Raw genomic sequence first — 27,689 nt, 5'->3', positions numbered from 1 at the left:
AAGGTTTTGGCATTTATAAGCAGCCATCTTTCCCTTTTTCTGGCGAGGATGTAATCAATTTGGCTAGTGTGTCTGCCAGAACGGTAGGTGACTAGGTGACTGGCAGCTTTCCTGAAGTTAGTATTGCAAACCATAAGATCATTTGCATTGCAGAACTTCAGCAGTCTAGTTCTCTCCTCATTGCGGGAGCCAAAACCATAGTCTCCATGGAAGCCTCCATGGAAGCCCCCTGCATGTTATCCAAGATGTCCATTGAAGTCACCATCCTGTCATTCATCAACGAAGTAGTCTGCAAGAGGGTGTCATAAAATCGGTCTTTCTGTCCATCAGGTAGCCCCAGCTGAAGGGCACATATATATATTTGCATGTATGTATAATATAAGCATTACAATATGTTATATTCCTCTAGTAAACTAAGTAATTTTAGTGTAGGAAAAGAGTAATTATGATAATGATAGTAAAGTCCTTAAGAAGTTTTAATGTTATGGGCAGCAAGCTGGCAGAATCATTAGGATGCTGGGCAAAATATTTAGCGGTATTTCGTCTGCCATTACGTTCTGAGTTCAAATTCCACCGAGGTAGACTTTGCCTTTCATCCTTTCGGTGTCGATTAAATAAGTACCAGTTACGCACTGGGTCGATGTAATCAACTTAATCCCTTTGTCTGTCCTTGTTTGTCCCCTATATGTTTAGCCCCCTGTGGGCAATAAAGAAATAAATGTTATGTTATTTTATATTGAATGATCTTAAATGTAATTATATTAATTTGAATTAAATTTTAAAGTAGACCCTATTCTAAATATTATATAATTCTAGTGTTATATTATTCCTTCATAAGTATGAATCCATTAGATTATAGACATATTGATTTAAAGTGAATTATTTCCCCTAAAAAATAAGAAATTCTTATTTGTTTATGTAAAAATTATTCTTGCATAAATAATATTTATTGTACACCATATTAAAACATACTTTGTAAATTACTTTTGTGAAACAATAAATGCATATAAACATTACAATGGGATTTTTCCTCTAAAAAAAACTAAGTAATTTTGATTTTAATTTTAGTATGGAAATGAGTAATTAACAAAAGGTCATTTATGAAGTTCTTATGATTAAATTTTGTTGGGGGATAACTGGTTAATTCAGCGTTTATTTAATTTCTACGGTGATTATGTTATGATAATATATTTTAGAAAGTTTCTTTATATAAACTACATAATTTTTAATGGTACTTTTTGATTATCTCACCCCCATTAAAAAACTGGGTTGTCTTCCCACTAAAAAGTTGAGTTTATATGGCAACAACAGATTGGGTTAAAAGGGTTAGATCCTTTTGATTCAGTACTTCAACACATTGTTGACTTTTGGCCTCTTCAATAGGCAAGGTATGATTTGTTATGAAAATGTTATTAGATTCAATAAGATGTTTAATTTTTTCAGTTTTCATGTTTATTAATTTTTTCACTTTTGTATGGTTTGTTATAAAAATATTATCAGATTCAATAAGATGTTTAATCTTTTCACTTTTTGTATTTATTAATTTTTCATTTTTTTGTTTTGTTTTATTGAGGGTTAAATAATTTTTTCAGTTGGGGGAGATAACCCAAGTTTTTAATGGGGGTGAGATAACCAAAAAGTACCGCCATTTGCATTTAATATTTATCATTTATTATATTATACAGTGATACCTTGCAGTACAAATTTAATTTGTTCCATCACCGAGCTTGTTTTATGATTTACTCGTTTTACAAATCAATTGTCCCCATTGAAATGAATTAAAATATTAATTCGTTCCATTTCCCCTACCCCACCCTACCAGAAAAAACACCTAAAAATAATTTTTTATGGATTTTAAAACAGAAAAGGTGCAGTTACAAGGAAAATGACAATTATAAAAACAAAAGATGCACTTTCTTCACTTTTCACACTTGTAGGTTGTTTCATTAGAAACATCAAAATGTTAGGAAAATGCAACAGAGCAGTGTCATTAAATAAAGCAGCTGCATGACCTGTAGATACTTTTTCAGGCTGATATTTTTCTACAAATTCAGAAGCATACTGCTACTTTGCCATCGTTGCCTTTATGTCACTCGTAGAGATAGCCTTCTCTGCTACACTGGCCTCCGCCGGTGAACCAATCTCTTCCACCACATTAGAATGCTGTTGCTCCTGAAGCTGCAGGAGTTCATCTGTCATCAGCTTCTCTGAGTGTTCCTCGAAGAAATCGTTAATGTTCCCATTGTCAACCTCACAGCCCATGGACTTGCCAAGAGACACTATTTCCTCGACTACAGGTGTCTCAGACTCACACCCCTCGATGTCTCTTCCAGATACGCAGTCAGGCTACAGTTTCCTCCATGTGGAATTCAGCATTCTCCTCGTGATACCCTGCCAGGCTATATCAATGATTTTCAGGCAGTTAACAACGTTGTAGTGCTCCTTCCAAAACTCATGAAGGGTTAGATTTGTATTTTCAGTGACTTCAAAGCACCAATGAAACAAGTGTTTGATGTACAATTTCTTAAAATCAGAAATCACTTGTTGGTCCATGGGCTGCAAGATAGGGGTGGTGTTGTGTGAAAGTTATAGAACTTCAATGAATTTAGATTCATCCAGGATATCATCTTCAAAGTTAGGAAAGTGAGCAGAAGCATTGTCAAGGATGGGGAGGGCCTTGAGAGGAAGATCGTTCAATACTCTTGAATTGCACATTCAGTATTCCACTGATCCTCTGATGGTCTGCAGGTGGCAAGCCATTTTCTTTGAGCAATGGCCCTATCTTGTACTGTACTGAAGCAGATTCTTTTGCATATCTGTAGAAGGCTTTAGTATTTGTTATAATATTTTTGACAGCCCTGGCTTCTTTTTCTGCCCTCTCCTTTTCATGGGAGTGTCTGAGTTCATTTTCAATCTCAAGTAACGGTAATTTGAGACAGGTTCGTTTGTTATCCTTTAGTGACCCATTTAGATGGTTTGAGATTGTCACTTGTTGTCTGAATAGAATCATCCCATCCCTGAGAAGTATATTTTTCTATAGGTTTGGTATTCTCTCTAAAGCAAATTTACTGCCTATGTTGTGCATGATTGTCATAAAGTGCTGCTGCTTTATGCCAATATCTTGTGTAGAGAGACTGGTAGACCAGGTTTGTTCCATGACCTTTTTCTCAAATACTCTTTGAGTCAGCTTTGTGAAAGTTCAGGTTACAGAGGAGTTGGATGTTTCTAGTAGCCTGCATGTCCATAGTCTTCTGTGGACCATACATTGTTAGTTCTATTCAGTTATGATTTGAGAAAATTGTTGGAGTCACCTTAACATTATGTATGAGTACCATGTTATTTGTGAAGAAGAGGTTGGGTTGAGCACTATTTTCTCCATAAAGAGCATGTTTATGAAGTCAAGCAGAGATCCTGCATGTCTCAGACTATGCAGTGACATACCTGAGAGAATGCAGATAGCCAAGTTTACCTTCCCATTGTTTTGGGAGGTGATGTTGGGGATGCTTTCCTGGAAGGTTTTTGTGCTCTTCCTAACACCAGCCACTCTACAGAGTATACTGGGTGCTTTTTACATGGCACCATCACCAGTGCTTTTTAAGTGGCACCATCACCAATGCTTTTTATGTGGCAGCAGCGCCCATACCAATGCTTTTTATGTGGCACCTTGGTTTTAGGATCTGACCAATATGTTTTACATGGCACCTTGGTTTAAGGATCTCCTAACATGCAGATAATCTGAGAAAGAAAACAATATTCTTTTATGCTCAGCATATATAAGAAAATGGAAGGTATTTATGGATGACATCAATAAGTAGTATATGGGTTTATAAACTTCTTTTTCATTGGCTGAAGTAACTAAAGATTCCCCAAAATGCATTGATTTGATTAATCAGAAACTGTTAAAACTATAGTCAGGCATAAGATTCTGAAAACATGTCAAGAAATATAATTCAAAATGAAACAAAAGTTGTCTTTTTCTAGATAAAACTAGGGCTAGAAGTCATATGTTTCACATTTCTGCTCAATGCAGAGCTCAACATACAAGAAATAGTAGCTAAATCCTCCTCAAATCACACCACATTGAAGTTTTGGTGTAGCTTCCATACACCTTTTGGGAAGGAAAATTGCAAATAATTAGGCAGGGATTTTCCCTTATTTTTTGCACTATTCCTGTGTTTCATACAACAGGAATATTTTTTCAATATATACTATTTACTAGCACTATCCATGGAAATTCCATGGTAAATATGAAATTTCTTAGATGATTGTAAGTTTATATAGAGCAGTAAAGATTAGTGTTCCTTTATGAATTGTATATTCAACATTATTTATATTTAAAAACACCTTTCAGTTCTTCTGGATAAGGGTGTAATTGAAGGAGCATGACCTCCCAGCAATTCAGAAGTTCATTTATAAACCTAAGAGTTTAACTATGATTGCAGAGAATATTCACATCACCAGTGTTGTAACTATATATATTTTTTTTGACATTCTCATTTTCATTTTATATTCTATCTTGAACACATTTGCTCATCTGTTGTAAATACTCTGTACTCTTTGATTCATATTTTCCCTTCTACATGCTGATACCCCCATGCTTGTTTTAGTGATTCAACCCTCTGTTTCTCTTTATGTTGTTGTCTATATTGTCTTGTTCTTTCTCTTCTTAGCTTACATCATCTGTCATACATATTCTTTAAACAATTATCAATTTTCAAGCAAGTTGATGATAAATAATTGCACTTATGCAATTAAGTGATAAGCAACACAAAAAATTTGCTTCAATCAAAAATAAACTACACTTTTCACAATCCATCCACCGCTGCCACCTCCACAACTACCACCATCATTATAATTTTTGGTATCAAAGCTCAGTCTAAGTTGTTTGCCAACCAAGATTATTTCATTTCAATTCAGTTGTTTGTTTATATCTACTTTCTTGCTGTTAATACAAAGTTCAAATAAAAATTTTTTACAAAATAATAACATCCATAGTTATTTTGCTGAGTCAGTTCATTTCACTTTCATTGACAAATCTACCCTTCTATTTATGATAAGCTTATTACCATATCTACTGTAGGCCTTCCTTCTTCCATCCAACTATTGATGTGGAAGATAGATAATTGTGAATCAACAAATAAAAGATATAAAAAACTGAATATTAAAATGTTATTTTCTTGTCAGTCACAATAATATATGATGTTTTGAAGTGGTATATAGTCTAGTTGCCTATATTGTTAATCAAGTTGTCCACAAGGGAATCATACCTAATGATTGGTGTAGCAGTATTATAGTGAACTGCTACAAAGGCAAAGGTGATGCCTTAGACAAGTAATTACAGAGGTATCAAATTGCTGGACCAGGTGATGAAAGTTACAGACAGGGTCATAGCTCAACTAGTTATGAAAAGAGTTTGGTTTTGAAACAGAGAGAAGCACTACTGATGCTATACACCCGGTAAGACAGCTGCAGAAGTATCTAGCAAAAATAAACCTCTATACTAGGCTTCTATTGACATGGAGAAAGCCCTTGACAGGATTCCCCACTCCATTATCTGGCAGGCAATATGGAAGCTAGGGATAGGTAAGTGGTTAGTGAGAACTGTAAAAGTCAGGTACAGGGATGCTGTCAGTAAGGTGTAATTTAGCAATGAATAGAGCAATGAATTCACTGTACAGATAGGAATTTACCAAGGATCGGTTCTCAGCCCCCTTTTGTTCATCGTAGTCCTCCAAATTATAACAGGGGAAATTAAGACTGGCTGCCCTTGGGGGTTCCTCTAAGCTGATGACCTCGTTCTTATAGTTGAATGACTACCAGAACTAGAGAAGAGATTTCAGGGGTGGAAGCAAGGTCTGGAATCAAAGAGCCTGAGAGTTAATTTAGCAAAAACCAAAGCCTTAGTAAGTGCAAAAACAGACATCACAAATCCCTTCAGGGAGATGGCCTTGCTCAATATGCAGAAAAAGTGTTGGTAGAAACTCTACATAGTGTACCCAGTGCAAACTATAGACACACAAGAGGTGCAGCAGTATCAAATGAAGGTTAACAGAGAAAGTAATCTTTGTGTGTGGCAGATGTGCAGGTACAATAAACACTTGGAATGTACAGAAAATAGACTTTGTCAAATGCCAGGTCGGGGTATACTTAGAAGTAGCAGATAGCCTCTGTTACTTAGGTGAACAAGTTAGCAGTAGAGGAGGATGCTCTCAGAACATAGATGCTAGAATGAGCTGGGCAAAGCTCAGTGAGCTACTACCTTTGCTGGTAACTAAGGGCTTCTCCATCTGAGTGAAAGGCAGATTGTATGATCCTTGTGTATAAACAGCCATGCTACATGACAGTGAAACATGGGCTGTGACTGCAAAGGACATGCAAAGGTTTGAAAGAAATGAAGTTAGGGTGCTCCACTGGATGTGCAATGTCAGTGTGTATGTATGACAGAATGTAAGCATCCTAAGAGGTAAATTGAGTATAAGAGGCATCAGATGGAGTGTGCAAGAGAGAAGACTGCAATGATATGATCATGTGATGTGTATCGACAAGGACAGCGGCATAAAGAAGTACCGATCTTTAACTGTGGAGGGAGCCTGTGGGAGCGGTAGTTCCAGGAAGATGTGGGATGAGGTGGTGAAATATGAGCTTCAGTTGTTGAATCTTATGGAGACAATGAGAAATGACCAAGACTTCTGGTAATTTGCTGTGCTTGAGAAGACTCATCAAGCCAAGTGGAATCATAGTTGTGGCTAATGCCAGTGTCACGTGAAAGGGACCCATGCTGGTGACACATAAAGGGTACCTTTGCCAGTGACATGTGAAAGGCACCCATGCCTTTTTCTTTCATTTGTCCATTCATTTGTGACTAGAGCCATCTCCAGTCAAACTGTCTGACCCCTACCAGCATGGAAAATAGACGTTAAATGATAATGATGATGATGTTTAAAATTTCCATTTGCTAAACACTTTATATCTCTCTTTTTCTCTCTACTTCTTACTTCAACAAACTTTTTAATCATGTCATTCCCCTTTTCACATCCTTATCATTTCTTTCTTTCTCTTCACCTTTCACTTCCACTAACCACATGACAGCTTAATGAATTGGCTGGCAATAATGTCACTACTTTCCCCCCCCCCCCCCACCACCACCACCACCACACTTCTTTATTTGCCTTTCTTTAACCTCACCACCTGAACATCACCTCTCTGCTAAATATTCTATTTCTAACTCTCTTTCTCTATATCACTCCCTTCAATTAACTTTTTAAAAACACCTCTCTACCTCTTTGCCTTTCCCTTCAACTAATTACATGACATCATAACACATTTCGGCCTTAGCATATTAATATATTGATTTTTGGTTCCCAATTCTGCACCCTTTTCCCTCTGACGATGGCTAATACAAAAGTTGACCAAGCAAGGCTGCACTGTCTTTCGATATGGGTTCAGCCAGATCAAGAAGAACAATGTTAAATGTTTTTACTTCTGTAATGAAATAAATATCACTTATTGACTATAGTAATTTTAAAATAATTTCATTCTAATATAATTATTTGGAGGAACTGTACCACTGATAGTGAAGTTCTTGCCATTGTCAGCGACTCACTTTACCTAGGTACCAGTTGATACTTGGGAGGGTGCTTGGCTGTTACAGTGTCTTAGTCTTGCTATTTCTCATGGCATTACTATGTGCATGTTGGTGGGCTTCAATAAGTTCTGTTGAACCTTATGATGTGTGACCAATTGATGTACTTAACCCATTCGTGTCGAATTTTTCTAATGAATGAAATTGCCTGAAAATTCAGATACTATTATTTTAACCTAAATAACGACTGGAAAAAAAAATTCATTGAAATCTGTTTGATATTTCCTGAAATAATCCGTCAGTTATAGCAGACATTAGGCACTGTGCATATGAATCTTTAATAAGCTTGTTAACTGTGCAATTTACTTATTTAGAGGCTAATAAAAGTATCAGATCTGACCATAACTTTATTATAAGAATAATTCCTGCTCACATAAATAAGATATCAATGAAAACTGAAAATTTATTTAGTAAAATATATTGTTTTGAAATGAAACTATACAGCTTTACTGAACATGATACTTCTTGAAACATTTGGGATGAACTCCTACATCACATTTTTCACATATGAAATGACTTTTCCCAGAGCACTCTTTGTATCTTCTTTCATTTGGAATATATTCAATCCAATGCATGTCTTGCATTGTCTGTCACATGAACAGATGTACGTTTTCTTTGAAACTTTGGAGTGCCATACTTTTTCAATAGAATTAGAGAAATGTTTTTGATGAAATTGTATAATGTAATTTTATGCCCTGCTCTATTCATCGAGATGCATGTATTTTGGGTTGCCACAGATACAAAATATGAAAAAATAGGCCACCACCATTTATTTTGCTGCATACGAATCCTATAGGAACCGATGTTATGATCCAGAAGGTCAACAAATCCCATATATTTGGTGTAATTTTGGATGCTTTCAGGCTGTGGAATTGGAACATATTTCTTTTGAGGCCTACCATAGCACTTAACAGTGGACATTTTATAGGTTTCAAAGTTTGATAGCAGAACAGCATCGTTATTATCTTTCCATTTCAGAGCGACCATATTTGAAGTGGATTTGAAGTCAGCTGTTCCTCTGGGGCATGCTTTCATTTCAGTTTGCGTCTTGAAAGGACATCTAGCCATCCTATTTTCTCTGCAGATTCCCAACGCACATATTCCTTTCTCAAAAAGTTTCTCCATCAACTGAATGCTTGTGAAATAGTTATCTAAAAATATTTTGAAACCTTTATTGTCTGGTATTCCTACAGCATCAATGAGATCAAGGACAATGTCCCCACCTAGGCCAAATGCATTTTCGGTTTTATTGGGACCATCTTTCTTGCCAGTGCAGAGGTCAAAAAAGCATGCCTATATCCATGCTGAGAACAAAGAGCCCAAACTTTGAAACTAAACCAAATTGGTTTCTCTTTTATAAATTTGTAGTGATGCCTTAATAGCAGACGACATTTCCGGAAAGCTTATCCACGCATGCGCAGGGACTAGTTCCGGAAGGAATACAGGAAGAGTCTCATGCACATGCGTAGTCATCGATATCCAAACGTTCCCGCTTCTTTCACCCTAGCCGACGAAGGGCCTAGACGTCGCAGCAGCCACTCTCCAACAACCCAACTCTGGAGCTACACAAATAACCATGCAACTTCATTGACGGCGTCTCAGTAACCAAAGGGTGAAGTGCTGCTGAATTCTATTGTAATAAATATTGTTGTGTTGATAGTTCAGAATCTGCGTTCCGTTGTTTCTTCAAGAAATTTAATGTACAGAAGTGGAGTACACCTAATGGTGTATAACCACTTCCCTACAATTGGTGACCCCGACGTGATTCGGTTCAACCACTTTCCTACAATTGGTGACCCCGAATAAAGAACAACTGCAACCAAAATTTCTGATCTGCCGACCAATAATACTACACGAGCCGCCGCTGACATAAGTAAATACGGCATTACTCCGAGCTAAAAGATCTACAGACCTCATTTCAACAGCCATTGAATTCGTATGCTTCACGACGTTCAACTTCAGGATTGCCTCTACATTCTCATCCATCACAAGTGAAAAGCTAAGTAAATTTTCCTACGTTAAAGTTTTTTATTTTGTCAATGACTTCCAAAGCCTATAACCAAAGACTTCTTTGCGGCTGAGACTTTTGTGGTTTTTTCACACAAAAAACTTCACGGTTATTTCATCCTAAGAACTTTTTGAGCAGTTTCCTACATGTTTCACGAGACGTCAGTTCATTCTTACACAGCGTCCTCTACTTGCTGAAAATAGCAGTAAAATGCACAGTTACATTTCAGTGAGTACATAACATTTCTTGATGCTTACTTGTTCCCAGTTTAGCATCTTTCGTCACCTCTCCGTTTCTCTCGGCTGGAGAATGGAAGAGTTCTGGCTTATCTTCATTTGCACGGGATCTTTTGGTCATTTTCGCTCGCAGCTCTGAATTCATGACAGCATTTTCAAGCAATGCTACTCAACGGTATCTCTCAAATAGACGCCCTGTCACAACCACCACACACACCACTGTCAACATCTTTACCAATGCATACACAATCGCAAACACACATACAGAACACAGCTACAGCCAGTTCCAGCACCGACGTCTTCACCACCAATGTACTGTCTACCATTGTCGTCGCCAGCAACACCAACTTCAACAAGCGCAGTTTTATCTCGACCCTGTTAGAGTGGATGTTTCCACTCATGATCAACAGACCAGAACTAACCAGCCAGAATATTCCGTACCAGGTAACACAGGTCCCAGCATCGACGCTCAACTACAGCTCTGCTCCCTGACCGCAACTTCCTGCGTATGAACATTCTAAATCTTGTGTAACTCTTATACGAACTGGATTTTTCTCTACAGACACTTTTACTATGTTCTGTGTTTTTCTCTCACACACACACTTGTGCACTCATATATTTTCTTTCCTTTCAGGAAAAAAACAAAAAAAATCAGACTTTTACATCGCGTGATTCCAGTTTCCTGGACAGTTGTCATCACGGTTGTTTTGTCATTGTCAATTCTTTTGTACATTGCATGCATGTATCTCACAAGTGTACATCATTTCTTTGATTTTTCTTTGTGTGTGTTTGTGCCACATCTTGTGGGTGGTTTCGGTGGCCATCTTGCCTCAGGCGCCACTCCAATTTTCTATTTTCGTGCTTTTGGCACTCGAGGGGGAGCCATGTAGTGACGCCTTAATAGCAGACGACATTTCCGGAAAGCTTATCCACGCATGCGCAGGGACTAGTTCCGGAAGGAATACAGGAAGAGTCTCATGCGCATGCGTAGTCATCAACATCCAAGCTTTCGCGCCTATTTTCACTCTCTTTCTCGCTGGCTGGCGAAGGGCCTGGACGTCGAAGCAGCCTCTCTCCAACATTCCAACTCTGGAGCTAGACAAATTACCACGCAACATCATTGACGGCGTCTCAGTAACCAAAGGGCGAAGTGCTGCTGAATTCTATTGTAATAAATATTGTTGTGTTGATAGTTCAGAATCTGCGTTCTGTTGTTTCTTCAAGAAATTTAATGTACGGAAGCGGAATACACCTAATGATGTATAACCACTTCCCTACAAATTGTTTGGCACAGTGCTTGCCATAATATGGAATCATACTTTCGTCAACAGAGAGATGTTCTTTCAAACCACACTGTTCCTTAGATTTTTATTGTAAGTGGTCAAGTAGAGGTCTGAATTTGAATGCACGATCGTCTCTTGAAGCATTGGTGTTATCCACTAAATGGATATTTCTCAATATATTCTCAAATCTGTTTTGTCTCATGCCATTTTATAAAATGTTTGGAACATTGTCTTCAGATGACCAATACTTTCTTTTATTAGGGAGTAGACAGTGAGCTGACAGAAGCAATCCACCAAAGAATACATACAGCTCCAATTTGCATACAAAAGGAATGTCACAGGGACAGACCTGTGAAAACTGGAATCTTTCCAAATTTCCTTCCTGCTACAAGTGGTGTTTGACAAACTCGCAACACCAATAAACCTGCACTGATAGAGTATGAAAGGCAGTCAGCTGTGAAGACTTTGTGGTGCAAGTAGTACTATGGCACATATCACCTCAGGGTGCAAAAAGAAGACACAAGTGACGCCATGACAATGTGCTTGAAACACTTGCTCAAATTGTGGAACAGGAAAGACTCCAGCATGAACACCAGGAGAGAACAACACCACAGTCAAGTACATGAAGAAAGGAGAAAAGCCAGCAAGGACAGCAAAAAAGGACAAGAAGTCTACTACATGGGTCCCAAGTACAAAACATGAAATTTGAGCTGAGAGAAAGGTTACAGTTTCTCTGTGCTGTCTGAACAACCCTGAACCCAGATATAGTTTGTGGTCAGATAAGATATTGAAAATAATCTTGAACCAGTCTACAGTCCTGCATTCAAAAGGGTACAATGAAGCCTTTGAATGGAAGTGTGCCAAAACCAGAGCCTTCTGCAAGATTACAGGGAGAAGGATGGCAGTTATGGCCATTCACATTTGAAGTTGGCCATAGGGGATTCCCTGCTCAATAAGTATGCAAGATGTTTACAAGCATTGGAATAAGAGAAAAAGAGTGAAAGGTGTCTGTGCACAGGATGGGGGAGGCTGTAGGAAGAACCACTTTCTGTTTATGGAGCAAGGGAGAGAAGTTATCCTGCAAGCCAGGAGGTGTTGAGCAGCGATTTGACCACCTCTTCTGACCTACCAATAGGAGGGTGTTATGATTGAGGGTTAGAATACCCAATGACCATTGAATACTGTATGATGACACCAGTTCCTCCTGGTAAAAACTGCATTCAGCAAAGGTGAATAGAAAAGAAGCATCTTCTTTTAGATGTTAACATTAACATTCCTTCCAGAAATCTGAGTGAATATACACAAGTCCACAGAAATAATGTTTTTATTGAAAATATTACAGTTGTAAGACATTTCACCAAAACACATCTAATTGAGTACTATATATACTGTTCAGAGGTGTTATTCCACTCATCTTATTTCTTCTGTGAATACATTTATTGTTTTATATATGCTTTCAGAGAATGACTTTTGACATGGAAGTTTAGTCTTTTGTAGGATTACATTTATGCTTAACAAAGGAACTTTTTTTAGAATATGCTTTTCCACAGATATTACAGTGATATGGCTTCTCTTTGGTACAAGTTAGCTGACATGACCGGGGTTCATCTATGACCTCAAAATGACCAGTTTGAAACCTTGACACCCAGATTTTCACTGTGGAATAAGATGGGCAGCCATCCTTCAAGACTTTCTTCATCTCGTCATGGATTTCCACCGCTCCTTTGCCTTGCAAAAAGAGGAACTTTGTGATTGCTGGTGCTTCAATTTTACTAAAATCCACAGTGGGAGCTGCCATCATATGTTAAATCTGCAAAAAAGAGAAAGATATATTGTATACCATCATGATATTTTGCATATCTCTTCAATAGTTGTCCTACCTCCCCTGTAAAGGTAACAGCTCTACCCTTTTGCAATATCCTTAAAGCCAGGAACTTTTCAGCAGCCCCTCATATGTACACGTTTATGTTTAGTTAATTTAGCATTTTCAAGAATGATTTATCACACACATTGCAACTATATAATTTCTCTCCTGTATGTAAACATTTATGCTTAGTTAAGTTACCACTTGCAGAGAATGATTTACAACAGATATCACAGTGAAAAGGCTTTTCTTCTGTGTGTACGCCTTTATATCTAGTTAAAGCACTTCCTCTATGAATGCGCTTATGTTGAGTTAGGCCACCAATTTGAGGGAATGATTTTCCACAGATATCACAGTGATATGGCTTTATTCCTGTGTGTATATGCTCATGTTTTTGTTAAGGTACAATTTACAGTGAATGATTTCTTACAGATATTGTAATGATATGGTTTTTCTCCTGTATGAATTCATTTATGGGTTCTTAATTGGCTAGATAGAGAGAACGATTTACCACAGATACAACAGTGATAAAGCTTCTCTCTTGTATGAATGTGTTTATACTTAATTAAAGAATCATTTTAAGAGAATGATTTATCACTGATATCACAGTTATAGGGCTTCTGTCTTTTATGAATATGTTGGTGGTTAGTAAAAGAAGTTTCATAAGAGAATCATTTGCCACAGATAACACAGCAATGTGGCTTTTCTTCTGTATGAATTCATTTATGACAATTTAAGTAAGAGCTTCAAGAGAAAGATTTACCACATTGATATGGTTTCTTTCCTGTATGAATACATTTGTGTTTAGTTAAATCAAGAGATTGAGAGCATGATTTACCATATATATCATACCTGTACGAACACATTTGTGAATATTCAAGTAAGCAGTTGTGGAGAATGATTTCCCACAGATATTACAGCAATTAGGTTTTTCTCTGGTATGAATAAATTTGTGCATAGTCACTTCATACTTTCAAGAGAATGATTTACCACAGATATCACAATGAAATGGTTTCACACCTGTATGAATATGTGTGTGGTGAGTTAAAGTACCTTTCTCAGAGAATAATTTACCACAGATATCACAGTGATATGGCTTCTCGCCTGTGTCAATTCATTTATGTTTAGTTAAGGAACTATTTACAGAGAATGATTTCCCATAGATTTCAATGATATGGCTACTCTCCTGTATGAATATGTTTGTGAAGAAATAATCCATTTATTTGAGGGAATGATTTACCGCAGATATCACAGTTTCTCTCCTGTGTGTCTAGTGTGCCTAGTGCCTTTCAAGAGAATAACTCACCACAGATATCAAAGCGATAGTGTTTCTCTTTATTATTAGTACATTTTTGAGTAGCTAGGTTACTTTTTTCAGTGAATAACTCTTTACAAATATCACAGTGGTATGTTTTCACTTTCAGTTTCTCACTTGGAAAATCAATCACTCTTTTGCATTTATGCTTGTTCTCACATATTTCTTTCTCCATAATTTTTTGTCTTCACCACAATGTACAGACACTGTTCTTGTTGGTGTTTTTCTGTTATATTGTAAATGAATAATTCTACTGCTACATTTATGTTTTTCAGTTTCTGAAGAAGCTGCAAACTCCTTTGGAAACACCATAGATTTACATAAACAGTGTTATAATTGTTCTGCAGAACATCTTTTTGTCTGTAATAAATGATGAAAACTGATGATGGATCATAAGTTAGAAATGCTTTTAAGGCAATCTCATCCAACATTCTGAAATAAAAAGTGAACTGCATAAGAAATGAGGGATATTAAAAAATAGATATTCAACAATGAAAATTTTACTACATTTGTGTATTAATAAACTTAAGACAAGAATTTATTTGAAGATTTGAACTAATCCAATATATCCATCTCCTTTCAGAATTGTAATGTGTGATTTGAAAGAAAGTTGGGTGTTATTTTAGAAGATCAAGCAATTAAGTAGTCCTTCTCTGTAATTTGTTATTGTTAACTCCATGTTAGCCTTGACTAAACAGATATTTTATTGCTATCCAGACAGATGTAAGTTATTGCTATCCAGACAGATGTAATTGAACAGACCTATGATTAAAAGCAACCAAACCATGACCATTCATCTTTTTACGGGTATTATTTTTGTTTCAATTTGTCATATAGTCAGAAGAATAATAATGCTATCACTCTTTCCATGACCTCCAAGAATATCTAGGACTATATTTTCTAATATTTCCTTATACATTTCAACACAGTGATATGAGATAAAATTACCCTCTATTTCTAGCCAGTTAAACAACCACACACAGATTCTCTATGATTCACTGTCATACCAGTATTTATACCCAAGTCAGTTCTGATGGGGCAGGCCTATTATCAAAGACAGGTTGTTATCAGGGATGCTGCAAATTTTATGTCAGATAAATCAAACAGAAGTATTAAATTGATAAACAAAAAACAATATTTGAATAAAAAAAGAAAGACATTAAAAGATGTATAAATCTCTTTTTGTGAATAATGACAATTGAATTTGTAGGAGGTTGTAACTGAACAATGTGCTGATTAATATTAATTTTTATGGACTTCAATTAAAACATTTCTAGAAAAAAAAAAAAGGAATCTCAAGATGCAGTTTTCAAAGTTCACTTTAGGAAACTGTTAGAATAAAGATATATTGGTTTCAAACCATGACTCAAGGTCTGCAATTTTGGGAGAGGAAGGTAAGTTGATTACATTGACCTCAGTGCTCAACTGATACTTATTTTATCAACCCTGAAAGAATGAAAGGTAAAGTCAACCTCAACAGAATTTGAACTCAGAACCTAAAGATGGGTGAAATGCTGATAAGCATTTTACCTGGCATGCTAACGAGTCTGCCAGCTCATTGCTTTATATATTAGTATAAAATAAAGCTGAAGAGAATTAAATATGGTAGATCTAAAAGTGAAGAAGCTATGATTTGGAGAATAAGTAAAAAGAATCTTAATATTGTAGAATTGCTTGGTATCTTAGGCTATGAATGAATGAAAATAGCTGAATTTCCAGTACATATTCTGTATACACTGAAAAAATATCCAGAAAGGTAAACTTTTCCCCCCACTAAAATTTATAAACATTTGCATAAGAGTTCTCTAAAGAAAAAAAAAACTGCTTTACTTCAAGTGTGGGTGAAAATAGAAAAGATAGTTGTAGATATATTCCCACCAACCAATACTACGTACACAGTTTATTCATCATTTTCCATAAAAAGGTGAAATATTTTGTAATTTTCAACAGTAGGTTTTTTCTGTATCTTAAAGAACAAAACTGAAGGAAAACACTCAAATCAGGATAGAAAATGGACTTCTAATTGTATGTATAACTGCATATCATTGTGAAGGTACACATATATTTATGCATTTGTGTACATAGGTGCTTCCATAGATAAGCAGTTAAATTTGCTTCCCAATCATGTAATTTCAGACTCAGTTCCACTACACAGCACATCATCATAGGCAAGTGTCTTCTGTTATAACTCTGAATGGATTTGGTAATACCACCTATTATGTTCTTGTTTCATTTTTTGTTTTGATTTTTTATATATACATATAGTGGCATGCGTACACTTTTGGTCTCCTGTATGTAAGTACAAATATATATATACATATATATATATATATATATATATATATATATATATAAATTCTGTATGACTCTTACTCTTTCCTTTAGCCCCTTTCACACTTTCTTTGTTCCTTCCACTTTTCTTCATCTTGCTCCCACACTCTCTCACATTTCTTGGCACTCCCTTCATTCTCATCACTTTCCCTCACTCTGTCCCTTTCCTTTTTTTCTCTTTCTCTTCCCTAATTCTTCAATCCCTCTACCCACACCTCTCTCCTCTCCTTCCACATGGCCTTTCTTTCTTGGTTTGACTACTATCCGTGTAGCATCTCTTATATTCCTTCCCATGACTTTCATCTATGTTCCTGCCATAAGGCTTCACTTCCACACATGCCAGATTAATTTAATTTGTCCTTAGTCGAAAAACACCTGTCCTGTTGTTTGTATTTATAATTGTGTTCCATTTCTCTGTTTTTTCGTCCTTGGTTTCGTATACATTCGCTTGCTTTCTTCCAAAGAATCTAGTGCTCTTAGTTTAGATTTTCTTGGGGCCAGCCAGATTACAGCAGTCTTGAGATTAACTGGCTGAAAGATGATCTACTGCAAAGATGTTCTACTTCTCGACTAATGATTGAAAGCTGCGAATGACCTGTCCTTGTTTTTTCCTGTCTTTTTTTTAATCATCTGTCTGAATGTTTTGTTGTCACCTGTTACATTCTTGTTCCATTTTTTGTTTTTATTTTTTATATACATATATGCTGGTGGCATGTAAAAAGCATCCACTACACTCTTGGAGTGGTTGGCGTTAGGAAGGGCATCCAGCTGTAGAAATTCTGCCAGATCAGATTGGAGCCTGGTGTAGCCATCTGGTTAGCCAGTCCCCAGTCAAATCGTCTAACCCATACTAGCATGGAAAGCGGACGTTAAATGATGATGATGATGATATATATTGAAGTATATAATTACAAAAATATAATTGTAATTAAGGAGGACCAATGTTTTTTTATACACTAACCACTGATATAATCATTTTAATGATTATATCCTCAGTTTATAAGTGTGCGTAATTTTGAGTTCTCTAGTCATTATATTTTGCTCTGGAACTATATTCACCCCGGCACTATTTCTGGCATTAAACACATAGCTGAGATGGGTGATTAGATATAATGGATATGTGGGAAATGCATGTATATATTGGTATCTGTATGCAGAAATTTATTAGTATGTATACTCTTTTACTTGTTTTAGTCATTTGACTGTGGCCATGCTGGAGCACCACCTTTAGTCGAGCAAATCGACCCCAGGACTTATTCTTTGTAAGCCTAGTACTTATTTTATCGGTCTCTTTTGTCAAGTGATGTTGGGGGGTCAAACACAGACACACAAACACACACGCACACATATATGCGACAGGTTTCTTTCAGTTTCCGACTACCAAATCCACTCACAAGGCTTTGGTCGGCCCGAGGCTATAGTAGAAGACACTTGCCCAAGATGCCACACAGTGGGACTGAACCTGGAACCATGTGGTTGGTAAGCAAGCTACTTACCATACAGCCACTCCTGTGCTTCACTTATATATTGTCAGTGTACTTCTACTGAAGAGTGTAAAGTAATTTTTATTACAGAGCACAAAATCTTAAGAAATAGTTATCTTTTCTGATTTGATCACTAACTTTTCAACTCCTAAAACCTTATAGAAGAAATCTGATGCCAGATTAGAATAATATGCCCATATTTCATCTCTCTCAGGTCAGCACTTTTTTTTTCGTTTCTGGGTAATACTGTAAACATTAACCCAATTTGGATATTTTAAAATAAAGTACAGATATTTTGAAATAATTATGAAAAAAAAATATATCTTCATATTTATTGTTTACTAATCTGAATAAGAACAGCAGTAACCTGGGCAACGCCGGGTAATTCAGCTCATTAACAGTAAAGGTAAGAAGATGAGAAGTTAAAGTTTGTATTGTTACGAACACCCACACGCAAAGCACCTCCTTAACGAAGAGAGAACTCGCTTGCGCGCGAACGTCGAACGCTCAGTGAGTCGGTTCGCTCGCCACGGCCACCAATAAGCCCCGGCCGGAGCACGCAGTGAAGAACAACACAGGCAAAAGGAGGGGAGGAAGAAACAACACGGAGACCATACGTTGGGTAGTGGAACTAACCCTTTCTTTTTACATCAAACATCAGAATAAAACATTACATAACAATTCAATAGCATATAATGGCGAATGCAACATAATCAAGGGTTTGCAATCGTTACACAAACAAGAGTTCGCACATCGAGTCCTTTAAAAGTTCTTTCTTTTCTTTTCAGTTACACCACATGTAAAAGTTCTTTCTTTTCTTTCTCTTTTAAGTTAACATCACAGTTAACAGTTCTTTTTCTTTATATATCATGACGACAAATACATTTTCTTGGAAGAATATTTAGATAAACCTTTGCTGTAATAACTTCCTTTCTTTCACAAACACCGTACGATCCAAGAAGTAAACAACTGACTACGACTATCTCTTTTGGCGGCCACAACAGTTCCATCTCTCTGTCCCTCTCTCTCTGAGACTCTATGCATTTCTGCCGACTATAGGTGCTCACTCTCTCGGCCTCTGTCTGTCGGACTTATCACTGTTCATCTTCACTTCATCCAACTCGACTGCTACCAACTCCTCGGGCAAACTGCTGTCCCCGACTGCTTCGGCTACCTGCTACCACTCAACTGCTTTGCGCCAATTCCTGTTCTCGTATTTCTCACAAATACCATAGCCCAAATAGTGTTACCTTACCCTCTTCCAAAGCTGGGTCAGTTCAGTACAATTCCTATCCTGCTTTTCTGAACTTTCGCTGACCGGAAAGTGGCAGCGATCACTCCTACGCTAAAAATAGCCGTGGTTGTTGACAAGACAAAGGAAATGCCATTGTCACCAACAACCAGAATACGGTTTCAAAACCCAGCTCGGGAGATAGGGATCATCATCATCATCATCATCATCATCGTTTAACGTCCGCTTTCCATGCTAGCATGGGTTGGACGATTTGACTGAGGACTGGTGAAACCGGATGGCAACACCAGGCTCCAGTCTGATTTGGCAGAGTTTCTACAGCTGGATGCCCTTCCTAACGCCAACCACTCAGAGAGTGTAGTGGGTGCTTTTACGTGTCACCCGCACGAAAACGGCCACGCTCGAAATGGTGTCTTTTATGTGCCACCCGCACAAGCCAGTCCAGGGGCACTGGCAACGATCTCGCTCGAAAATCCTACAGGAGCCAGTCAGGCGGTACTGGCAACGGCCACGCTCAAAATGGTGCATCTCATGTGCCACCCGCACAAGAACCAGTCCAGGGGCACTGGCAACGATCTTACTTGGCTTGCCGGGTCTTCTCACGCACAGCCCATTTCCAAAGGTCTCGGTCCGTAGTCATCGCCTCGGTGAGGCCCAATGTACGAAGGTCTTGCCTCACCACCTCAGCCCAGGTCTTCCTGGGCCTACCTCTTCCACGGGTTCCCTCAACTGTTAGGGTGTGGCACTTTTTCACGCAGCTATCCTCCTCCATTCTCACCACATGTCCATACCAGCGCAATCGTCTCTCTTGCACGCCACAACTGATGCTTCTAATGTTCAGCTTTTCTCTCAAGATACTTACACTCTGACGGGTATTCACATTGACATTACACATCCAATGGAGCATACTGGCTTCATTCCTTGCGAGCTTACGTATGTCCTCAGCAGTTACAGCCCATGTTTCACTGCCATGTAGCATGGTTGTTCGTACGCATGCGTCATACAGTCTGCCTTTTATTCTGAGTGAGAGTCCCTTTGTCGCCAGCAGGGGTAAGAGCTCTCTAAACTTTGCCCAGGCTATTCTTATTCTAGCAGCTACACTTTCAGCGCACCCACCCCCACTACTAACTTGGTCGCCCAGATAGCGGAAGCTATCGACTACCTCTAGTTTTTCACCCTGGAATGAGATAGAAGTTGTTTCCTGTTTGTTTGCAGTCTTTATTGCACCTGAACATCTGCCACAAACAAAAACTAACTTGCTAGTTAACCTGCCTTTGATGTTGCTGCACCTCTTATGTGTCCATAGCTTGCACCGGGTACATCTTATAGAGTTACTACCTACTCCTTTTCTACATACTGAGCAGGGCCATCTACCTGAAGGGGTTTGTGTTTTATCTACCTTCCTACTTATTAGGATTTTGGTTTTAGCTAGGTTGACTCTAAGGCCCTTCAATTCTAGACCTTGCTTCCACACCTGAAACTTCTCCTCTAGTTCTGATAGTGACTCCGCAATTAGGGCAAGGTCATCAGCATAGAGGAGCTCCCAGGGGCAACCTGTCTTGAACTCCTCTGTGATTGCCTGGAGGACTATGGTAAATAATAGGGGGCTGAGGACGGAACCTTGGTGGACCCCTACCTCTACCCGGAATTCATTGCTGTACTCATTTCCAACCCTCACCTTACTGGCCGCATCTCTGTACATGGCTCGCACAGCTCTCACTAGCCATTCTTCTATCCCAAGTTTCCTCATTGACCACCAGATAAGGGATCGGGGGACCCTGTCAAAGGCTTTCTCCATGTCAACGAAAGCCAGGTACAGAGGTTTATCCTTGGCTAGGTATTTCTCTTGCAACTGTCTCACTAGAAATAAGGCATCAGTAGTGCTTTTACCTGGCACGAACCCAAACTGCATCTCATCTAAATTGATTCGCTCCCTAATTAGTTGGGCTATGACCCTCTCTGTAACTTTCATAACCTGATCTAACAGCTTGATGCCTCTGTAATTATTTGTATCTAAAGCGTCCCCTTTACCTTTGTAGCAGTTGACTATGATGCTGCTACACCAGTCATAGGGTATGACTCCTTCGTGTATCACCTGGTTCGTAATACGGGTGACTAGGCTATAGCCAACACTGCCAGATATTTTGAGCATCTCTGCAGTGATTCCTGATGGGCCGGGGGCTTTCCCGGTCTTCATACTCTTAATTGCTTTATCTACCCTGGTACTATCAACTCGGATAGCTGGTCCCTCTATTGGGTCGACATAAGGCAGGCTCTCTTTCTCCCATTCATTCTCTTTATTAAGCAATCTATCGTAGTGGCATCTCCAGACCTCTTTCTTTGCATCCTCATTTAATGCAAGCGTACCATCATCCATGCGAACACATTTCTCTCCTACAACATCACTATTCTCTCTCCTACACTGTCTTGCAACGGTCGCATCAGTATGCAGATATGAGCAGATGTAAAACAGGTTATATCAGTGTTTCCCAAACTTTTCGCGCCAGATTGCAATATCGCCCACCTACTGCCCAAAGAATGCTCCATCGTCCACCTGTGTAAAAAAAAAAAAACCTGACACAACCCCACCAACATAAAATCCCCAAGCCCCCACCCTTGTATCATTTGACACACACAGTATATCGTAGACTCGTTGCCCTGTTAGTGCCATTTGTACTAAATATGCAGTTGTTTACAAATCCCTTATTGTGGGTTTAGTTTCGCCATTAGTGTCAATAAAATTCTTACATTAACTCTATATTTTTCAGACAGATTAACTTCTGGAAACTTACACATTCTTTTACACTGATTTTCATTTTCCCCAAATGAACCATTGATCAAAACTACCGATGCAAAAATAATTAATGATTGTATTATAAAGGAAAAGAATAAAACTTTTTAATGAGAACCATGTGTCTGGTGCGATGCAGCTAGTGCAGATACATTCGGTTTCAAACTTGTCAACTTTAGCCACGAGTCTCCTCATTGTGTCAATCCAGTCCAATTCTTTTATGGGAAAGTAAAGTTCCAACGTGGTTAAAACCAGAATCAACAAGGTATGAGGTAGGGAAGGTAAGCAAAAGTAATTTCAGACATCTCCACAGACTGAGATAGGAATTCAATATACTCTGATGGTACCACAAACCTTCTTTGCCATATCGCGTTGTGGTATCACTGTCATTTTGTAATTCTATCAATTCCTACTGAACGTCATCCTTGTAATCGACTGCATCAACCTCAAACGGATTGCTATACCAATTTGGAATATTCAGTGCAATAACATCTTGAAATTGTTCCACCATGTTATCGTGCAATGATTGTAAATAGCTGCGATATGTAGTTAAATCTTCATCAACTAATTCATCTTTCAAAGAATCAAGTTGTGGAAATTGATGGAACTGACGTTTTGAAATGTTAGTCTTATACAGTACCAATTTCAAAATGAAGGTAATGATAAATGATTTATAATCTATGATAATTTTTCTGGTTCCTTGCAATAACTTATTCAAATCATTTAATTTTGTGAATATATCACACCTTGCAGCCATCAATGAAGCAGATAGTGGAGTATCTTCAAAGAAAGATATGATTATATGAAACAGTTTGACAAAGCATAAAACACAGTTTCCTTTTGACAGCCACCACACTTCAGTATGGTATAAGAGTTTAGTATGGTCCTCATAATTTCTCAGACATAGTAGACGGAAATTCGATCAGACAAGGGATTGGACTTCAATTTGTTCACAGTCTTGATAACTAACTGTAGCACGTCAATCAACCTACCATTCATATTGTTTGCCACTAAATACTGCCAGTGTGCCAAGCAATGAACAGTTACTATCTGGTGGGAAATTTCACGCTTTAGGAGAGATGAAAAACCTCTGTATCTTCTTATCATCGAAGGGGCTCCATCAGATGCACAGGCAAGACTATTACTGAGTGGGATATTATGTTCAAGAAGGAAAGACTTGGGAGTGTGAAAAATAGTTGCACTTCTTGAATAAAGCGGCAATTTCTCTGTGAACAGCATTTCCTCACAAGACTGAAGGTCTTCGCTGAAATACCGAACATATACCATCATCAAACATTGATTATCAACAACAGTTGACTGATCCACTTGTATAGAAAATTCAGAACGCTGGAGAATACTAATGAGCTGATGTTTGACATCGTTGGCCATTTCTTCAATGCTTCAAGAAATTGTGTTATTACTAAGTGGGATCTTCTTCATAATGTTATTGCGTTTTTCATGCATAACGGTTGACAAAACCTCTTCGATAACTGGGCAAAATAATGTTTCTCCAATTGTGTGAGACTTCCGAGACTTACCAATAAGCAATACAATGTTGTACGATGCAATCACCCCGTCAGTCTCTTGTTTACTAGTTTCCTGGAGTAGTGTGTTGAATGTTTGTATTTGCTTTTTGAAAGAGGAACTCAGTTGCAAAAAGTATGATAACAGCTTGTACTTCTTGTTAGAAAGCTTTGCATCAAAGTGATACTTCAAGTGTGAAGGTTTCATTGCTTTGTTGGTCAATGTTTGATGGCAAAGAAGGAACATTGGTAACTGACATTTCTGAAGAGAGGGAATAAATCCAAACGATAAATAATCACTACTGTACTGTTGACAAATTTTCAGTAAAGTGAAAATGTAAAAACAAATTTCTACAGATGGTGTCAGAAAGGCAGTATGGTATTCCCAAAGAAAAGAAGAAGTCAATGGAGCAGAGTTCAGATGACATGTCTTTACTGGAGTAAATACGGATCTAGTTTGTTTGGCTGCCGGCATTTCAAAAATTGAAGTTTATCGAAAATTTTAAAATTTGGCACATTAATGTACCTTTCCAAGCTAAATTGCTGGAGCTATTCAACTTTTTCCAGAAAAAATGTTTTTAAAAAGTTATAGAGGTTTAAAGTTTGGTCATTTTCACTAAGTTAAGAAACAGGATTTCAAAGCTGTCATTTTGTGCATGACTGCACATTTTGTCAACATCCTGAAAATAGCACCTGTGTTTTGATATGAAACCCCAGAATTATGCACAACATACAACTCCTCATAACTTTAGTTTTCGGAGTTTTCAGGAAATTTTTGCAAATTTGAATTCTGCATGCAGGACTTCATACGATTATGCCAAAAAAAAAAGAAAAATTGTAGTGGAGTGTGATTTAAGGCCTAGGCGTATTTGGCTGCTATTTTTAGCACGCATGACAACCATCTTAATGACTGCGACAAAAATATTCGATCAATAAACAAGTCTACATTTTTAATACTCATGCGAATAGTCAAATCGATAAAAGTGCATCCTTATTCTAGGCATGCCTAGATATAAGTAAATGCAGACTTAATTTCTAAAATTTCATTGTCACCCACAAAATGTTCAAATCACCCGCCAAAATCTCAAATCGCCCACCATTTTCAAGAAATTCACCCACCTGTAAGTTGAAATCACCCACCGGTGGGAAGCTATGGGTTATATAAAAAAAAAGTAAATAAAAATTAAGGGGGAGATAAGTAGTAAAAGACACAAAGGGACATTGAGTATCGGTGGCATAGAAAGTCTCAAGAAAGTATTTTTTGATCGAAGTACCTAACCAAAGTACCTAACCGAACAGAAGAAACTTTAACTGAGCTGGTACAAAGGTGGATTTTGCCTGGGTCTCACATAGTCAGCGATGGATGGTGAGCATATAACATCGGTATCCTTAATGGTGGTACCTACACGAACAAGGTGATGACACCAACATTTTGTTGATCCTTATGATCAAGACGTCCACACACAAAATGTGAAAAAGACATCATTTGTTCATTTTCTGACAGCGTTTGCCTATCTCTATGCTGTATAAGGTCCAGATGGAGGATATGTAAACGGAACCCTTCCCCTCTTAATTTAAAAAAAATTTTTTTACGGAATCCAAAGTTTTAGGCTATGGAGATTTACTTTTACAAACAATCTTGGATCTTTGTGATTTGACGGCCAACACTTGTTTTCTTAACGAAACACTTTCAAACTTGGGACACTGGTAGAATGTGTCATACAAAACAACTTTTTCTCTTAGCCTTCTTAACAAAAAATTGTACATCGCAAGTTATTTCATGTTAAAGTTGTCGTATTTCTGTAATTTCAACCAATCACTGACGTCTATTCAGCTGAATACAGTCAGTGCTCTTTTCATAAACAATAACTTTTACCGGTGTTAAGAGTGTTATTCGCTGTGACATATTTCATCCGGTTTAATCGTAATTTATACGCATATATTGTTTATATAATAAAGTACGCTGTGCGTATCTGTGTGTGTATATTTTTGCCATAACCTCACTCATAACCCTAACCCCAACCCTAACTCTAAAACCCGAACCCTAACCCTAAACTAGAGTTTGATTTGAAGAAGATTTGGCTGCTATTTCTAGGAAATGAAGCACTTGGTGGAGGTGCATTAATAATTGTGGCAGTTCCAATAACAAGTACAGGCAATATTCAAGTATTTTGATGGCTTTTTCCCCGTTGTTTACGAACAGTCTAGTTAATCGGAAATGTCAGAACTAATGGGGATTAATACCATATACACCGTCACAGCAGTAACTGTATTCAACTGAATAGACGTCAGTGATTAGTTGAAATTATCGAAATAAGACAATTTTTAACGTGAAATAACTTCATCATCATTATCATCATCATCATCGTTTAACGTCCGCTTTCCATGCTAGCATGGGTTGGACGATTTGACTGAGGACTGGTGAAACCGGATAGCAACACCAGGCTCCAATCTAATTTGGCAGAGTTTCTACAGCTGGATGCCCTTCCTAACGCCAACCACTCAGAGAGTGTAGTGGGTGCTTTTACGTGTCACCCGCATGAAAACGGCCACGCTCGAAATGGTGTCTTTTATGTGCCACCCGCACAAGCCAGTCCAGGGGCACTGGCAACGATCTCGCTCGAAAATCCTACGGGAGCCAGTCAGGCGGTACTGGCAACGGCCACGCTCAAAATGGTGCATCTCATGTGCCACCCGCACAAGAACCAGTCCAGGGGCACTGGCAACGATCTTACTTGGCTTGCCGGGTCTTCTCACGCACAGCACATTTCCAAAGGTCTCGGTCGGTAGTCATCGCCTCGGTGAGGCCCAATGTACGAAGGTCTTGTCTCACCACCTCAGCCCAGGTCTTCCTGGGCCTACCTCTTCCACGGGTTCCTTCAACTGTTAGGGTGTGGCACTTTTTCACGCAGCTATCCTCATTCATTCTCACCACATGTCCATACCAGCGCAATCGTCTCTCTTGCACACCACAACTGATGCTTCTAATGTTCAGCTTTTCTCTCAAGATACTTACACTCTGACGGGTATTCACATTGACATTACACATCCAACGGAGCATACTGGCTTCATTCCTTGCGAGCTTACGTATGTCCTCAGCAGTTACAGCCCATGTTTCACTGCCATGTAGCATGGCTGTTCGTACACATGCGTCATACAGTCTGCCTTTTACTCTGAGTGAGAGTCCCTTTGTCGCCAACAGGGGTAAGAGCTCTCTAAACTTTGCCCAGGCTATTCTTATTCTAGCAGCTACACTTTCACTTCGAATACAAAATTTTTTATCTGTTCTATACCACAAAATATACAAGTATACGAAGTTTGAAAGTGTTTCGGTACCAAAAACACTACATAAAAAAATGTTGCCCGTCAAATCATAAAGGTCCACTATCTTTTTTTTTTTCAGAATCATAATCTCCGTATTTTTGTACGTATTTTGCCAAAAAAAAATTCCGGGAAAAATGAAAAATGAAGAAATAGGGAGGTGGGGATTGAAATTTCGAAGTTGCGATTTTTGAAATTTTTTTTCTCAGATTCGGAATCTCCATAGCCTCAAACGTCGGATTCCGTAAAAATAAAAAATTAATTAAGGGGGGAAGGGTTCCGTCTACATATCCTCCATCTGGACCGAAGACAAAAGCTTGAGAGAAAGTTTGCACTGTTTCAGCTGTTTCCAGTAGAGCACATATTAAGAGTCCATTCGAAAGAATACGTGTAAATTTCAAGGGGAGAAAACCCCTTTTTAGGATCGGTGTGTATAAGAAAATGAAGGGTAATATCATTTAAGGTGATTGTTCAGTATGGTTATATTAAGGGGGAGATAACTAGCAAAAGAAGCGGTTAAATTATAGAACATATAACTCAGTGGGTCCCTCGTATCATTAATAATACCCGATTGGTAAAAGCAAATTACCTCCCCTTGTATCGTCCGATATGTTTGTTTATATTCGCGAGTTTTCCGTT

General features: G+C 38.1%; 2 protein-coding genes across 4 annotated transcripts in view; both read right to left on the bottom strand.

Annotated features, from left to right (window-relative positions):
* Positions 1 to 12,475: 12,475 nt before the first annotated feature.
* Positions 12,476 to 27,689, bottom strand: part of LOC106868286 (uncharacterized) — a 31,123-nt gene continuing 15,909 nt past the window's right edge. For all 3 annotated transcript variants that reach the window (XM_052970588.2, XM_052970589.2, XM_089357409.1), the window contains exon 4: positions 12,476 to 12,979. The gene's annotated coding sequence lies outside the window, so the exon portion shown is untranslated. The remainder of the gene's footprint in view (positions 12,980 to 27,689) is intronic.
* On the bottom strand, positions 23,608 to 24,204 carry LOC149134055 (protein ZBED11-like). Its single transcript, XM_089358179.1, has one exon. It carries the CDS (start codon positions 24,202 to 24,204, stop codon positions 23,608 to 23,610), a length of 597 nt encoding a protein of 198 aa, XP_089214305.1.

Source organism: Octopus bimaculoides, chromosome 9 (assembly GCF_046866305.1).
Source record: "Octopus bimaculoides isolate indiv1 chromosome 9, ASM4686630v1, whole genome shotgun sequence".
In the NCBI taxonomy this organism is placed as follows: Eukaryota; Metazoa; Mollusca; class Cephalopoda; order Octopoda; family Octopodidae; genus Octopus; species Octopus bimaculoides.
Note: the sequence above shows the minus strand (reverse complement) of the source record. Positions and strands in the feature narration are given on the sequence as shown.